This window comes from Hirundo rustica, chromosome 22, assembly GCF_015227805.2.
Source record: "Hirundo rustica isolate bHirRus1 chromosome 22, bHirRus1.pri.v3, whole genome shotgun sequence".
In the NCBI taxonomy this organism is placed as follows: Eukaryota; Metazoa; Chordata; class Aves; order Passeriformes; family Hirundinidae; genus Hirundo; species Hirundo rustica.
The window spans coordinates 3,641,581-3,659,780 of NC_053471.1; the positions used below are offsets into that span (position 1 = coordinate 3,641,581).

At 47.2% G+C, this 18,200-nt stretch overlaps 1 protein-coding gene and 1 long non-coding RNA gene across 9 annotated transcripts in view; both read right to left on the reverse strand.

Annotated features, from left to right (window-relative positions):
- The window catches only part of CAMTA1 (calmodulin binding transcription activator 1), a 234,096-nt gene that overhangs the window by 55,328 nt on the left and 160,568 nt on the right, over positions 1–18,200 (reverse strand). For all 8 annotated transcript variants that reach the window (XM_040084652.2, XM_040084651.2, XM_040084654.2 and 5 more), the window contains one exon: positions 1,302–1,455. In XM_040084652.2, the coding sequence (XP_039940586.1) occupies positions 1,302–1,455 (154 nt within the window). The remainder of the gene's footprint in view (positions 1–1,301; positions 1,456–18,200) is intronic.
- LOC120762338 (uncharacterized) lies at positions 4,160–16,367 on the reverse strand. Its single transcript, XR_005703884.1, has 2 exons — positions 16,252–16,367; positions 4,160–5,820 (listed from the first exon to the last, which is right to left on the reverse strand). It is a non-coding gene; the product is annotated as an uncharacterized LOC120762338 (long non-coding RNA).

Genomic DNA, 18,200 nt, shown 5'->3' on the forward strand with positions numbered 1-18,200 from the left:
TGGCGAGCAGTGCCCTTCTGTGCTCCCTGAACACGGTTATCTGTGTCCTCTTTGTTTTCCAGGTCTGATCAGAATCCAAAGCTTTTATTGTAGCTGCATTTCTAAGGATGCGTTTCCCAGGATATGTACCCATAAACAGAGACGTGTACATGCATATATACTCTGAATAATTGTGCAGAATTTCACTTTTCCCTCCTGAGACATAAAAGAGCCAAGTGTTATTAAATTTACGGTGAGTTCGTTGTAGTTTTCACATAATTTTCTTGATGCACTGCAGATTTTTTAACAGCCTGCTGCTTCCTTTCCTGTTTAATGTTAAGGTACTTGTCCAGTCTCAGCTACACCAACATCCTGGATTTCTGTCTAAGTTTATCAGCCCCAGGGGCAAATCCTCCTATGCCCTCCAGCTTTGTGTGGAAAAGGAATACATGGGTCTGCACAGTTCAGGATGCAACAAAAGACTGCAAACTCAGATTACCAACGCTGCAGTCAGCACGAGGCTGATCTTTCACGGATGGCAGAGACACAGGATGCACTCCGTGGCTGAGACCTCCAATTACAGGAGGCTGGGCATGACACCAGCATCCAGGCAGGGGCAGGGGGCAGGGACAGAAGCAGACCTGGTACCGAACTCACATTTGGTATTGTGGCTTTTGCAGTTAATTTTCCCTTGGTTATACACCCACTTTATGTCTAATTTTTCTTTCACTGCAAAAAGGTGTTTGTGTGCACGTTGGAATGTGTTCTCCAGGGCAAGACATACATTTTAACTGTGATGCAAAGGAAAATATACACCAAAGCAGATGCAGAGGGTTCAAACAACTGCCTGTCTGAGGGCAAAGCTGCCCATCACTCTGCACACCTAAGCAGCCTTCTCAGGCTGCACAGTTGAAAACTGTAGGAAATGATGCTCAACTCAAAACACTCAGTTCCATGGGGCCACCCGTAAGCTACAGCAACCCACTGTGACCTGACAATGACCACCCAAACATGGAGTGCCCTTGGGGGAATCCACCTGCCAGTATTGCACAGGCTCTCTGCAAGGGAGCAAACAGCCCTGGAACATGCAAGGACATGGGAACAATTTTTCCTCAGGGTGCAGAGGAGATCTCTTTGGGGACAGTCTGGGCAGCTCTCATACCATGCATCCCAGAGATGTTTAATATTGGAAAGAAAGTGTGTGCAGATGCAAGATGAGTTGGATGGACAAATGAATGCTTCACAGGATATGTGTTGGCTGTGAGAGACACTGGACTCTATAAATATACAGCAAAGAAACAAAACCAGCTCCAGGTACTCACACATCGGTTTGAGCTGCCCGATGAGTTCCTCTTTTGTCCACTTTGCCCATTCCTTCTTGTCGGTGTTTATTGAGCACAGGATGGGGCCGCACGGTTTCCCGCAGTCCTCGATGGCCGGGACGTTCAGGTAGTGCACCAACACAATGTCTGGGTTCTGCAGGGACAGCAGGGCAAGAGTCATGTTGCTGGGGCCAGCACTCTGCATTTAACTTCCTGATTAAAACTGTGACAGCAAGCATCACGGTCAGACCCCAGATTGTACTGGATTTCCCCGAGATAAGAGCTGTTCTTTACAAGAGGTGGCAGTTTGCACGTGGCTTCCCCCATCCTGAGGGCCCTCTGCTTGCAACTCTCCTGCTCCACTGCTAATGCTCAGTGTGAACCTCTTCTCCAACCCTTACAACACCAAATACTTGCGGTAGCCCTGTGAACAGCACTGACAACAAACACCTGGTGATATGCTTTGGTTTAAGGGAGTTTTTGTTCGTTTGAGACAATGCTTCCATCAGTTCTGGCCCACATCAGTCTTTTTTGAATATACAGAAAGTCACCAGAGAACATGAGGAACAGCCACACTCTCCATACAGTGACAGAAAATAGGAGGGAAGAGGGAACAGTATTACAGAGCGCCCCAAACATGGGCCCTTTACAGACAAGCCTGTAATTCCTTGTCTTCTGAAGACATTTGCAAACTGCAGAAGGCTGGGACTGGAAAAGCCCTTTGCAGGACAGCTGCAGGACAGAGGGGTGATGCCGATCTCACAGCTGATCCCACACCTGATCCTACAGCTGATCCTGCAGGCTGATCCCACAGCTGATCTCACAGCTGATCTCACACCTGATCCCACAGCTGATCTCACAGCTGATCCCACAGCTGATCTCACAGCTGACCCCACAGCTGATCTCACAGCTGACCCCACAGCTGATCTCACAGCTGACCCCACAGCTGATCCTGCAGCTGATCTCACAGCTGATCCTGCAGGCTGATCCCACAGCTGATCCCACAGCTGATCTCACAGCTGACCCCACAGCTGATCCTGCAGGCTGATACCACAGCTGATCCCACAGCTGATCTCACAGCTGACCCCACAGCTGATCTCACAGCTGACCCCCCAGCTGACCCCACAGCTGATCTCACAGCTGATCCCACGGCTGATCTCACAGCTGACCCCATAGCTGATCCCACAGCTGATCTCACAGCTGACCCCATAGCTGATCCCACAGCTGATCCCACAGCTGACCCCACAGCTGACCCCACAGCTGATCCCACAGCTGACCCCACAGCTGATCTCACAGCTGATCCCACAGCTGATCCCACAGCTGATCTCACAGCTGACCCCACAGCTGATCCCACAGCTGACCCCACAGCTGATCCCACAGCTGATCCCACAGCTGACCCCACAGCTGATCTCACAGCTGATCCCACAGCTGACCCCACAGCTGATCCCACAGCTGACCCCACAGCTGACCCCCCAGCTGACCCCACGGCTGATCCCACAGCTGACCCCCCAGCTGACCCCCCCGCTGACCCCACACTGACCCCGCTCCCCTCTCCGTCCCCGGGGGGCTGCAGGCACAGGGACCCTGCTCTGCCGCACTGCGGTGCCGCCCCACCGACACCTGGAGCAGGAGCTGAGCTCTGTTACCACCCTGCGAGAAAATGAATCACCTTAACAACACCGGCGCAACAACTCCGCCAGCTCCCCAACAGCGTCCCAGGGAGGCTGTTCAATAGATAATAACAAGATTGAGGAGATGATTTCTTTCCCTTAAGTCATTTACTCCTAAGTTCGCAAACTTTAATGACTGCTTTGGAATTATTTATAAAAATAAATAGGATAATGGTGTAATTAAAACTCGAATGTTTCATTAATGCTGTTAGAGCCCTGTTCCGAGGGGGAGCGGGAACACAAGCCATCATCCTCTTGCACAGGTTGTGCTGATGGGAGCACTCGCTTATGAAACCAGGGGAGAGCTGGAGCAGGACACGGACATCTCCACCCAGGAGACCTGTGGAGGGAACCTCTGATGGGCAGAGCACAGCACTGAAGCCCAGCAGGCTGGGAGCTGCACCCGGAGCAGCCCAGGGCAGGGGCAGGGTGGCACTCGGGTGGGTGTGGGGTGACCGTGACCCTCTCGTGCACCCCACACACAGGGAGCATCCTGCACATCCCCAGGAACAGGGCGGGCTGGTCGTGTCTCCCAGCTCCTCCAGGCTGCCTAAGAAGGTGCTGGCAGTGGAGAGGCCACTGGAAACCACGTACAGCAATATAAAAAGCAGAGCAGCCCCGTAGAGCATCACCTCTGTAACCAGATACATCCCCCCCAGCTGGAGGAGAAGCTCTTTTAGGGTAGGAGAATATGCAAGCAGGAACTTGCATTTTACCCCTCTATGGATAGAACTGCAAGCAGGGGATTCTCAGTGAAGATTCTGTGAGAAAGCAGTATCCAATTCTTGCAGCCAGTGCGAAATGAGTTGTACTGCACAGGGAAGAGGCAAAGAAACCTTGCAAGGAACAGCTAACAATTTATTTCAGAGCGGTTTGGGGAAGTGCTAAAGCAAAGAAAACTGTTAGCTCTTCTATTCCCAAGATTCTTCTGGAACAAACAACTGGACTTTTTGTGTTCAATTGTGCTCAAAATCTTGCTTTTCAGAGGGCACATCTGCCCCAGGCAGAGACAGCCAGAGGACACAGAAAACCATCACAACCTCTCGTTCTGCAAAGGGGAGGTCTGAAACATCAACAGTTCTCGTGCATAATTCAGAAGAGGTTCAGATAGTAAAAATGATTACCCATACACCCAAAGAGTCTCCATCAGCTAATTTAACATAATTAGTGATCTAGATGATGAAGTAATAAAAAGTAATATGCTTCAGAGATTTCATGTAAATACACCTCTTGCTCCCAGGGAAGTTTCAAAGAAGGGAGCAAGGACACAGCACTGGGTGACGGGACAGTTCTGCAGGTGCTTCTACCTTCCTCTCAGGTGTGTTTTTCACAGCCTGACAGTGCTGATTTGTCACCAAGCAGATCAGGATTATGGGGCTTCCTGGCCACAGTGCAGCACAAGCAAGTGGATCTCAGCATTGGTCTGCCACTGGAAATTATAGTTTCTATATATGAAAGCATATAAAATAAACACAAACACGTTTGTTCCTTATACCTACATTTAAAAGTTGACCCCAGACTGACAAATCTCATGAATGCCAATCTACTTGGTGAATTGAAATGTTTTGACACGAATGAAGAGAATACATATGCTTTGGAAAACATAATTAGTAGCAAATTACTATTTGTGACGACCTACCAGGAGAGCAAGAGAGATATGAAAGACTAAAAGAAAAAATTCAAATATAACTTCCACGCAGGAAAGGTGTCAGGATAGTGGACACACCAGGGCAGAAACCCTTCACTGGGGTGGCAGAGGGGGACAAGGGGAGCCCTGAACTGGGCTGCAGATGGCTCTGGAAACATTCCTGCTGCAAATCCGCCCCTCATTCCAGTGCCTGGAGCCTCAGTGGAGTTGTTCTGCTTCCCCCACACCCGAGGTGAAGGCGCTGCCATCTGTCCCTGACCTGGACAAGGCTGCTTGGCTTCTCCTGCCTCCTCAGTGTGGCAGAAGAACTCCCTCCACTGCTGCTGGGGGGCGAGCAGGAGATGGTGCAACAAGTGGTTAAACGCAAAAAGTCGTGGGTTTTGATGAAGAAAAATGCAACTGCAACATCTGTCTGACTCTTGTTTGAAGCTTCATCAGCACTAAGTGGTCAATAAATCAGACTGGCATGGTGTTACATTTCTTCCATGGCTTAACCATTAATCTAATGCCAGTTCTCATGAAAAATGAAGGAGAAAAACTATGTGATGGTGAAAGTGTACACACTATCCAGAAAGTGATAGTGGCACCTAATGGTGCTGCAGCCCTCCATCCCAGTGGCAGGAGTAGCCTGGCAGCTTCCTCTGCTGCCCACCACACACCCTGGAAATTACCTGACTAAAGCAGGGATTGTTTGTTCCACCAGCCTGCTCCATGTGGGGGTTTTTTAACAGGAGCAGAAACACCAAACTGGAGCAGCTCTGGTAGGTGTGGGGGGCATGGGCAGCCAGCAAAGGGCTGACCAATGCTGGGGTGAAGGAATGGTCAGTTCCTCCAAAGCTCCACGATGGCTCAGCCACAGGGAAACTCTCATTTCAGCGACCACCTTTTGCTTCTTCTTCACTTCCCAGAGTCAGTCCCCTCCGAAGGGAAGTCTCGCTTCTCAGGGAGAATAATCACAAAACCCCTCTGCCTTACCAAAGCATGCTAGTTTGGTTCTCTTCTTCTATTTCTTTTTCTTTTAAAAGCAAAAATCAAAAGTCATTTCTGGCCAGCTTCCAGCTGCTCTTCAGTTGCTCAGCCAAGGCAATCAGCTCAAGGCAAAATCTCACTGGCAGGGGCTCCCAAATCACCGATGACCACAGCTGAAGATAATTTTCTTTGGAAAAATACCTCTGAGCTGAAAGTTTTGCATATGTACTCCCTGCTGGAAGGATGAAAGGAAGTAAATTATCCTCAGGAGTGATGAGCATCAGTGAATTTAATCTCAGCCAAGGAATTACCCCCAAATGCAGCCACTTGCCCTGGCTGGCACTGGACATCTGTCAGTTGTGTTGTGTCAAACCTGTGAAGCCCTACACGTGGTGAAGGCAGCCAGTTCCAGCTCTCATGGCTACACCACGAAGCAGGAGGGTAGGAGGAGTGGAGCATGACAGTGGGATGCACAGGCAGCTCCTGTGCCCCCCTCCCTCCCTGTTCACCCCCAGAATTATAACAGCTTTTTCTTGTCTGGCAGATATTCATTTACAGGGTTTATTTTCTATTTCTCAAACAATCCAAAAGGCTGAAAAGGAAATCTCAGCTGGCTGAGAAGACAATTCACATCCATTGCTGTGGGGTGACAGGATTGATATCTGACAGATTATCACTCCCCCCCCCAAAAAAGATAATATAAAGAGATCCCATAAAAAGATAAAGAGATTTCTGTGGTTTTGAGGGCATACCATTACATGGTGCTTCAGCACCCACAGGTAACTCGGGGACAGGTACTGGGAGTGCCTGTGTATCATCTGTATGTTATCTAAAAACCAAACCAGTGAATGAAACTATTCCCAGACACATGGATGACAGAATCTTCTACTATTTATAGCAGTGTCTTTCTGGATGGTTTCCTCTGGATTTTCAAGGTTTTGAGAGTAGAGGCTGAGATACCTGAAGAAAAAGGCACAAATACGTAACAGACACTGAAGTAATGGAATTTCTTCAGAGACCAAATGCTAGCTTTGGGCAAGATTATTGGTTTGAATCCCAGTAATTTCTTTATCCTTGAACTAATTTCTAACTGAGGTCATGCTATGGAAGGCAACCTGGTGGCTGATGCCTTAGAATATATTAATCTTCCGCACTAACTGTGAAAACAACAAAAAAAACCTCCACTGCCTTTGAGCGCACAACCTACTGCCTTAATTTATCTAGAGCTGGGCATGTTTAATTAGGGACAACGAGACAATTACCAGAGACATAGCACGGCCCTGGCACCCGAGCTGAAGCACTGGAGCACGGGGAAGAGAGTGAGACCCCAGAGCCAGGCACAAAAGCAGTTGTGCTGCAGAGCAGGACTCCTTCTGCTGGAAAATCCCTTTCAGCCAGCAGAGCACCTTGAATTAACCTTGGCCCCTACAGCTCCAGCTGACAACAGAGCTGCTGGAGTTTCTGGCCCTTCAATAGCTTCCTCAGGAAGGGAAGATGCTTGGAGTCAGCTGGGCAGAGAGATATCGGTGCATGTGTGGTTTTAACTGCAGTTAAATCAGCATCCTGACACACTCACTCAGGAACTTGTGCCAGTTGTCACTGTCCTTGCCTGGGTGCAGGAGCTCCGGGTCCCCTCTGGGCTGGCAGCCACCCCCACCATCCTCACCCTCACCACATCCCAGCCATGGCTGGGGGCTCAAGATTTAGACCCTATGGATACAATGCTTGTCTCAAAAGGCCAGCCAGCCTACAACTCCAACACGGACTCATTTTCCCAGTTTTTCAGCCCAAATTCTTTTGAGATTTTTTTGTTTGTTAAGTTCAAGAATTTCTGAGACAAGAGACTGGCTACAGGATGATACAGCTTCACGTACTGCAAATATTGAAAGGCTTGGGAAGCAAAAAATTATTTTGAGATTATGAGATTTCCTGCAATTGTTTTAAAGAGAATCAAGATTTCACCTGGCTGTATACTTTATAACGTGTTCCCCAGTTCCTCTTCAATACCTTGGTGAGGGCACAGCACACAGAGCAGGCAGCATTTAAGTAGTGTGAATAGCAAAGAGAGTCTTAATATAGAACAAATACCAAACACTCACTAATACATCATCAAATGTGATATATTTGAAGATATTTTATATAGAAAGAGCTGCCTCTAAATACTCCTGGGGATCATGTTTACTTAACGTACACTTTGAAAGACACAGAGAAATAACGTGCAGTAATTCCTGGCCTCCCAATTTTCCAAAAGAAATTGATTTCTGAGATGTTTTTTATCTTTCATAGCAATACCTCTAGTGCTAGTAAAAGGCGTAACAGGAAGATGATGCTACACAACCAGAAACAGGCAGTAAAACAAAACAAAAGGCACTTCTCTTTCTCACACAGGTATTATTCTTCCGAACAATGGAAATTTCTTTTCATCTGTGTCGCCTCTCCCAGCTGGAAGCTTTAACTTCCACAGACAGCTGACAGGGACAAGATAATTCTGCCATGAGCTGGGACTGCATTTGTTTATCTAGGAACACGCAGGGAGCTTTGCTGCTGACACAGAGGTCCCAGGGATGGAGATGCAGCAGGGAAGCCTCTTGCCCTGCTTCTGCCCCAGAGACCATGAAAGTGGTTTCAGGGGAAGGTCTGAGGACACCTGAGTCTGTGGCATTGGAGCACTTGTGGTGCTGGGACAGCCCAGCATGCAGGGCACCAACAGCAACACATCCTTCAGCACTGCCTGGCTCCCACCCACATCTCCAAAATGTTTTCTCTGAAGTGGGCTCCAGGCTGCCACCCACAGAGCAAGGCTCTTCTTCAGAGCCGTGGTTCTTACTGTCTGTCTGGATTCTTGAAAGACCAGCCCGAGACTTTCATAGCTTTGAGCTGTCAGTCAGAGGAGGTGCCGGGGCAGCTGTCTGACTCAGTTAATAGCCTTCTGCAGCTATGCCATTGCTCGTAGAAAAACACAACCGTGATAAAAGCCTGCAGAGAAAACTTAGAGAAAGCAACCTGCCTTACTTCAGCTTGCTCAGAGATACTCCTTCTTAACAGCCCTGCTCAGGAAAAGTGTGAAACAGCAGCAACAGCTGCCTTTAACCCAGCTGCTGCATGCAGCACTGACTGCCTCTACAGGGAGACAGATTTGCCATGGAAATCACCAAGGCATCTCCTCCTCCTCCCTGTCACTTGCGCTCTGCAGTTTTACAATTCATTCTGCAAAAGCCTTGAGGATTTTCAAACAATAGCGCTGAGGGCAAAGCAAAGGTTTCTTTGGGTTTGAACTCCTCTGAGATACTCTTCCTGACGAATGAGGCTCATTATAGCACACACATCTCTTGCTATAGGGAGTATATTCTGCTACTCCAGTTCTCCACCTTTGAAGACTTTGCACAGTGCCTCTATGTTTTCCCATGTTAAACCTGTGCATTGCAACCATTTCCAGAATAGTGGAATTTCTTCTGCAAGGAAAGTAGTGCAGAGGAGAACATCAAAGCCACACGATATCTCAGTGTCCTACACCTGAATTGTGCTTTTCATTTCCAAAACATCTCGAAAAAATTCGCTAACTTAGAGCCCAGTTTGTACATTGGGATTACAGCAAAACACAGCTCTTTATAGGGTATCACAAAGCAAAGGCTTGATTGCCAATAAAGCACGAGTGAGGAACCCCCAGCCACCAAAACTGCAGATGTGGAGCAGAGTTCTGCCCTGCAGCTGCGTGAGTACTTTGAAATCATGTTATGCTGCCCATGCACACATGGGCAAAGTCCCAACAAATCACAGACACAAATGTAAATACTGAAGTACTGCATATGCTGGGAGTGCTGCTCTCTTTGCAGGCTGCTGCTCTGTAAAGGTTTGCTACTGCATTTGGACTATTTTTCCCCACAAGTGTGAGCCAGAGATCCCTCAGCTGACATTTGTGAGGACTCTTTAATTTTTTTTTTCATTCTGAAGTACAGAATCTCTTCTCCCTCTTTCTGTTTTTATTGCAACCTTTACATGGGAATTCTGTCATTGCATTTCAAACGAGCTCAGGCACTGCTCAGCTCAGAACACTTCCAACCCCATCACCGGCCAGAAATGCCAGCGTTATAAATCATGCCCCAAGTGGCTTCTGCCCTTTCCCAGCTCACCCAAGCCAGAGATACAATAATAGTTGGTCTGAAATAAGAAGAAATTTTAATTTCAAAGCTCCACTGACATTCACCAAGTGCTTTCAAAGCTTCTATCAACAGAATGCGGTGCTTCCAATTCTAGCTGGAATGAAGATGGTGCAAGTTTTTTCTCTCAAGCTGATGGCCTAGTTTGCCTCAATAACACTATTATCTGTTAAATATTAATGCATTTCTATGAATTAAGAGCAGTTCTACGGGCACCTGCAGATGCATCACTTCTTACTTTTTAAATTGGTATTGTTGTAGGTGGACCAAGTAATAGAAAGCTGACATTTCCAAATACCAAACAAGAAAAGCCCAGGAGAATGTACTGAGAGCTTGCGATAAGAGACGTGCTGTCCTTCAGCGCTGCTCCTAAACTACTTTTGTACATATAACAACGATTTAAAATCATTTGGAAGAGGATTGCCCCTCACACTTCGCGCACGCTCCCCACAGCAGCGGCACGATGGACTAAGGATGTGTCCAAGAGCTGGCACAAGGCAGCAGAGCAGCATCTCGGCACTTCACGGGGTGCCACGGGCTCCCAGCCCCACACACCCCACCTGCCCACCAGGAAGGGAGCTCTCTGCAGTGCTGGAAGGTGACAGCAGCTCCCTCCAGCAGCATCCCTGGGGCTGGAGCCGTGCCCACCAGCCCTGCCCCCTTTCCCTACACCTGCACAGACACGGTGCAGGGGTATGGAGCTGCAGGTGCCTGGAAAGGAGGCACGTGTGAGCCTGATGCCTGCCTGAAGGAGCAGCAGATAAATGCTATTTAATGTTCCACGCAGCCTATATAGTATGTGGTAAGCCAACAAGTCCTTTTTATTTCTATTCTTTGCTCTTGCTCTGAGGGCTCTATCATTTATAGCTTCTTTAAATTTGTTACTTTTGATATCAGTGACTGGTAATACGATTCCCGGAGGAATAACATCAATAACCTTCAAAACACTTTCATAATGTTGCCTTTGATAGTCTTGCAACACGTTTGTTCCTATGGCAAAACCCTTATGACACTGCTGTACAGCACACAGGTTATTCACTGAAGGTTTTGTTATGCCTGGATAACCCTTCCAGACGGGAGGAACGCCGGTGCCAGGGAACACAAGGTTCTCCTTTTGGAGTCCAATTTTACTTCTGCGTTGCGTGTGAGGGCTCACAAAGTGGATGGTGCAAAGAAAAGATGAATAAAAGCTGAGCAACACGGGGCTGTGCCCAGGGAAAGAGATGGGCAGGTACCAGGGACACCCCAAACTGCCATGCCAAGGACATGCCCCCTCCATTCTCCCTACAGCTGCTGGCTGTGCCTCTTTGGCCATGGTGTCCTGAAAGGGATCCACAGCAGCCAGCTGGGAATTGAGGCAGCACTTTAAACTGGAAACATCAAATCCTAAAGCAAAAAAAGGAGTATCAGACCTCAATTTCTTCTGAACTGCAAGAAGATTACCAGACAACCTTCTTTCTTCTTCGCTACCACTCAGAAGTCTCCTGCATACAGCAGGATTAACAAACAGGGATTCACATCTCGGCACTCCTGCTGTAGGCTGGGACAGTCCAGCTCTCTGGGCCTCCTCCACACACACTTTGAGACTCCCATGTGGATGCCCTGGAATCTTAAAAGGAAATGTGACCCCCAACAGTGCTGCTGGACAGCTCAGAGGGGCTTCTCTGACCTGCTGGTAAGAGAGGAATTATCTCCTTATCAGATCTTTCCAAGGACTCTGACTCTTCGGCTCTGTAGGCATTCTCTTGGGGAGATCTGACAAATGGATTTTGTTTCTCTGTTTCACTGTGTCAGAGAAAGCACAGAAGCACTCCCAGGGCGGACAAACAGCTCCGGTCAGCGCCAGCACAATTCTGAACTCAAGGGAGGGGCACACATCCCTTCCTGGGTTTTTTTTGCCCCAACCCAGGTCTCTCTTTCACACACTAAGAGCAAAGAATGCTAAATTGAACAGTGAGCACACCCTGCCTCAAACTGCCAAGCCAGAGCAAGCGACCTGGCTGCTAAGGGAGCTGTTTTCAGGGATGAGCAGAAGTTGCTACAGCAAAGCAAACTGCCCTTCAGCCTGATCCATCAGTCTCAAATCCGCTGCACAGGAGCAGCCTGGCAATCTCCCAGCACACGACAGCGCCCTGATAACCTCCAAAGCTGTGTTATTTAAGCAGAGAAAGGTGAGCTTTGTTTAGCCCTTGGGCTCAAGGCTGAGCTGATGACAGATGCCAACACTTCATCCAATTAGATTTTTAAGTAGTGAGTGCAAATTTATCAGGTGAGCATTTGGAGATGTGGCACATGAGAGTTATCAATTTCTTTGGTAGCTCCATGGCTGCATCTCTCCTGGAGAGTCTCCCTCATCTTTTTATTTCACAGTATGCTTCAAGAAAAAGAGTGAAGATTTGGCAATGCCTTGTGAAGAATACAACAAATAGCAATGCAGTTGCCACTATATGCAGAAATTCCCTCCCCTTTTTTCTTAATCTAGTTGCCAAATGTAACTATGAAGCTGAGATATTTTATACACTGAAGTGCTGCTGCCTGTGGTGTACATTCACTTCAGCAAGAGAAAAGAACACACAACGCCTATGACACTGTACACCTTACAAAATACAAAAAGGCAGGAAAGCTTCTGAATTTCAGTAACAGATGCAGACGATTACACACAGCCAGACACTGCTCGTTTCACCCACCAGCTACTTGACCCAGCTACATACACTGGTACCTTCTGAGACATCCCAAAAAAAGCAGCAGTAGTTGGAACATCCAGTGCCAGACACGGGAATATTGAAGTTTAACACGGGCACTTTTAAGTTGGTAAATGCTCAGCAAAGTAAGCACAGATCAAAGGGGGTTTTGAGCTTAGGCGCTGATGCATCTGAGGAAGCATCTAAGAGAGAGGTAACACTGAGGAACGAACAGCTTATGACAAGAGTCCTTGAAGCCCCAGAAACAGCAATACTCTGCACTATCCAGGCTCAAGAGTGCTCTGTGCAGTTTCTAATTTACTGCTTTTTCCTTTTTTTCCTGTCTGCACAGAACGTGGAAGAGGAATGGAGACCCTTGTCTTGCCATCCTTCAGATAAAGGACAGACCAGCTTCTGTTCTTCAGCTTGGACCTCTCAGATCTGAACTTCATCAGACAGCACGAGGACTGATCTGAGGGTCTGTTGTTAAGTGTGCCACACATGACTCCTGGTAGGGCTGGTTTTGAGCAGAATATTGACAGTCTTACACACTCACCCACATTTTAGCCTTTGTATGACTCCACATAGGTTTTCTGCCTTTTATTCTACCAGCAAGGACTGCCTGTTTGAGTCCGAAACCCTGCTCAGATGCCTCCTGTTTATTGCTAGAGATGAGTGACTTCACTCATCCAGCCACTGATCGTTTCTCCCGGGTACTGCTGGAATGGAGAGCTGGTGCTCACTCAGCAACAGCACGATCTGAGGTGACTGCAGTTGTGCCTTTGCAAACCACTCAGCGATGAAGATTTTCAACTTGGCACAGACACAAGAGCTGCAGCTGCCTTCTCCTCTTCATCAGGAACATTTCTATTGCTATCAGAGGCATTTCCGTCACCTGCCACAGCTGCAGAGAGCGAGGGAACGTCAGCTACGGCAGGAATTCAAATCACCAGGATTCCCCACGTTATTCCTCCTCACTCACAGGCTAGGAGAGCACCCTCTGAGGAACACTCTCCCCCTCTTCAGGCAGAAACACCCATACCAGAGGAGATCTCCATCACCACTATTTGGAATGCTCTCTTCTCCAGCTTTCCTGATGTTTTGGTGTTATGTCAGAAAAGTTTCAGTTGGCTCAGTACTGCAAGAGCCTGGAAAACATCACAAAAATCTTTCATCCCGACTTGCACTCGATTTGGAAATGACTGGAGCAACCGTCACACCTAAGGAGATTAGAGCCTGTTTGCTGAAAGCCAAAGCCCATCCCTGCCATACCAGGAGCTGCAGCAGGACAGGTAAAATGCACATTACTGCAGTTTGGTTGATGTGGGGATGGTAACAACAGCAGAGCCCAGAGCTTGAAGGCACGTTCCCAGCAACAGAGCAAACTCCCCACAATGTTAACCGCGTCCTCAAGTCATTCTGTTTTATAGATAGAGACACAAGGAAAAAATGAAATCTAAAAAGCATTGTCAACTTGAATGATTTTTCAGGTTCTTGTCACTAAACAACCATCATCCCTCAGAGCATACGAAAAGCAATAAACCCAATAGAGCTAATAAAGGAAAACTGTGTGGAGCTTGACAGATCTGGCTGTCCCTGGCATGTGACAGCCAATTTTCCAAGCAGGCAAATTGAAGCCGCAGCAAACTTGTCCACAGGATAAGTGAGACCCTGACAAAAACAGCACCGACTCCTGTTTTTTAACACTGTTAAGTTCCGCTAAAAAAAGGTCGATTTTGAAAGAACATTCAAAAGGTTCTGCAAAATAACATTTGTGGCCAATATAAAAGCTGCCCAGTAATTGCTGTTCATCGTCTCACCTCTGCTGAGCATCAGCACGGAGCCAGTGGTCTGTAACACACATGAAGGGACGCACCTCGCCTTGTGAACACTGGTTCCCACTCTGGCTGTGCCAGCCCATGCCACCCCCATTTCCTGTGTTTCTCTGAATGCTGAAAACCCATCAGAAACTGGAGTTTCCTCGAACAGCTGGAATCCCTCAGGCTGAACAGAAAGGTTTGCAGGGAGAGTCTGTGACCAAACCAAGATCGAATTTACCCAAGAACCTGTTAACATTTCCTCTGTGCACTCACTGAATGAATGTGCTTTTGAAGCCACTTATTTACCAATAAATTACAACGGTCTGGAATCGTTAGAAGCAAAGTAAATTGTTTTAATTGATCTGAACTTTTTTGCAATGCGGGAACTTCCTTCCTGTATAATTGTATTTTCTAAAAAACTGAAACAGCACATGAAAGCTCTCTTGGAGCTTTGTGTCTGTAAAATGCTCCCTATTCTGAAAGGCTGAAATTATAGAAAATAAGAACTCAACAACTCTTCCATTTTTGCAATGAACCTTGAGCCTGCCTTATGAACTTTATAAGGGGTCAAGGAGTTTTCTATGTGGAGGGACACACCACAAGCCACACACAGCTCACGTAGGAGCTCTTGCTGCACTGTCCAAAAACAGTATTACAGAATCACAGAATATTCAAGGACTTTATTCTTTTTTTTAGGGATCGGAGAAGATGAAGACTATGCAGATTTAAACAATTGCAGTTCATTTGTTGTAACTTCAGGCAAATGCAAAGGGACAGAGGTCCTGGTAAAAAAGACTCAGGCCCTGTCTGTCTGAGTAATGGCAGCTTCTGCAGAAGCAAAGCTGCAATCTAAAACAAACACGGTGCACCAAAAGGTATAAATACATTTCTATTCAAATTGGTTAGGGGCGTTCAGAGGAAATATTCAATTTATAAGTAGAGTATAAACGGCATCTTTCAAAATCAGAGTTTTCAGCGCAGATTAGCTCTCCATCCCCATTGCTGCTGAGAGGGCTAATCACCACCCTGAATCAGTGCTTCGGCTGAACCTGACACTGGAAATAACATATAATTATACTGATTAATTCTGCTGAAAACATACATTGTTTTGCTATAGAATGTAAACATAATAAGTTGAAAGTGTGTCACAAATAGAAAAAGCTGCGCTGCTCAGAAAAACCTGCTCAGGTGCTACAGGCATTGGAGTGACTGCATTTATTAAAAGAGCAGCACTGATTCCCACAGCTGCCTCCTGACTTCTGAGGGATAAAAAAAAAGCAGCAAACTGGTAGATATACGACCCAGGAGTATAGTTGCAGCCTGCTAAAGGCATCCAATTATTTATATATACATCGGAATAAAATGAAGCGGAACAATAAAAAAAGGACTGCTTCTAGCAGCAGCAGTCTGCACTTTGAAGGGCCTGATGTGGCCAGAGGACCCTGGGTTCAAAGAAGGAGCTGATACAGAGAGATCTCAAGGGAGAGACAGGGAGGGAACAGAAGGAACTCAGTCCATCTCCTGGGAATGAGGTATTAACAGCCAACAGAAGAAATAGAAAAGGGCCCGTAACACAAGGGAAAAAAACCCCCTAAAATTAGGAATTCCTCCTTGCACAGAATTACAGCAACAAAGCCAGGTGATTTTTGCAGAAGATACCAGCATTAGCACAGAGCACTTAAAACCAAGAGACATGCCTTTCTCCTTAGCTGCATCTTGCTGCGCAATGATCTGAGAAGCCACTGAAAGAAAATTGCTTGAGTTTCCATTTTAGAGCTGCACTTAACCAAATACTATCTGTCTTCAGACATATTGGCAAGGAAAAGTAGCAAATTACTTGTTTTTCCTTTAGCACCTAAAAACCCCAACAGCCACAGTCCCTTGCCACCCACAACCTCCAATGCCACCACACAGCTGTGACCACTCTCCCCGTGCGCTGCTCACTCGGATTCTTCGGGTGTTATTTCAATTTTTAAATTATTTTAATTCATAAACCCCCACCTACAGCAAAGCACGCACATCCCACAGGACAGCAGCATGACTTCCATGGACTCAGCATTTTCCAGGACCCTTTTGCAGCGTGGCAGGTTGTGCTCTCAGGAGGCAGCACCCAGCTCCTGCAGAGCATCTCCTGGAGCCGGGGACCTGGGGTTTGCCTGATCATAAACGGAAGGGAAAGGCAAACACAAAGCTGCAGCTGAGTAAGGAACATTAAGTCTGACACGGGGAAGCTGTGATGCATTACTCAGCCTGATAAGTTTAATGTATAATTTAGAAAGATATCACCAAAATGGAAAAGAGAAGCTGTTAAGCAGCTCTGAAGGGTATTCAGCTCAGGCATCACACGCAGTTAGTGTTCGCAGGAAGATGCTTGCCCCATGGCACAGAACCACCCCTCGCCCAATAACTTGATTTAGATGTGTCTCAGCAATGAAGCACTTCAGAAAGAACTCATTCCTTTCCACAGGCCAGATTTAGGCTTTTCACTGAGTATTAGGTATTGTCTCTCTGCTTGATAAGCAAAAGTCATCAGATGGGAAAGCCCTTCTCCAACTGCTGCTCAGAGTAATAGGCTCAACCAGGCAGCTTGAACCCTTTCACACCTTGGAAGTCACTAATAATCCCAAATTACATTAGAAAGACCTTAGAGAATGCATCAGTAGAAATAAATTTAAACAAAAATCCCACCAAAACCCACTGCTCACATAACACATCAGCTGTTATGATTTCTGTTTAGAAGAGCATAAATGACAGCCACCTTGCCACAGTCCTTTGAAGAAATACTTATCTTGGGAGAAAAAAGAGTTTTGCTGGGGGGCTTAGGGAATCTTCTGCCCTTTTGGCTTCACCAGGACATGCAGAGGAGGAATGCTGCAGCTGCTCGTTGAGGAGAGCTGCAGGCTGGTGAATGACAGCTCAGCACCTGCCTGACAGGGGAAGCATTGACAAGAAAAGGTTTAAAGGTTTATTTGCCAGCTGAACTTGCCCAAAGTGTCCCCTGGAGCCCACATTTCAGAATTAATGACTTCTGATACTGCTCATGCAATCACTAGAGGGCCTCCGGAAAATATTTTGATGATGAGGGATGCCATTTGTTAACAGGATGGATACGAAGAGCAGAGGGAGGACAACCCAGGACACCCCCAGCACAGAGCAGACAATGCAGGGGTGCAACCCACACGGGCCCAGCACCACTGCTCAGCACCACTGGAAGGATTCCAGCATTGCTGACAAATCTGTAGCTGCTGACTTGAATGCTCTCTGCACAGCTCACGGCAGGGAGCTCAGCTGGGTCTCCAGTGATGCCCCGACCTCGCACGGGAAACCATCACCCTAACTGGAGAGGACTGGCAGGCTGTGTTGGGAGCACAGTGCCTGCCCTTCATGCAAATCCACACTGTCCCACCAGGGCTCCTCCTCCACACATCCCCGTCGTGCCTGCCATGGGCCCTGACAGCTGAATTTCAAGCAAAGTAGAAATGATGGGTGGCAGCAGGTTAGAGCTGAGACAGGAAGGAAATTCATCCACGGAGCCAAAACAGCGTTATGGCATGGGAGGGAAGAAGGGCACAGAGCAGGACACAGGCAAAAAGCTGTGAAGGGCCCCAGAAGTGCAGGCAGTCCCAGAAAGGTTCAAGTTTCGATGTCCCTTCTGGCAGTCCCCCTAACAAGGCTGCTTCTGATTTCCCTGGATTCTCTCACCATCTACACATTTTCATTCCATTTTTGAGTTTGCCACACTCGAGAAGGGAATGACATCTTGCAGCGGTGTCACTGGGTTTCCTTTCCCTAAATCAGATTTAACTTGTGTTGTTCTTTAGCAAAATTCATTGTCCTCTTATTCAGTATTACCAGATAAAAAGGACAGAACTTATCTACAATTTCGGGAACAATTCCTCATCTGACACAGTATTTGTACAACACTGCCATTTGTCGTTTCCTGATCTGTTAATA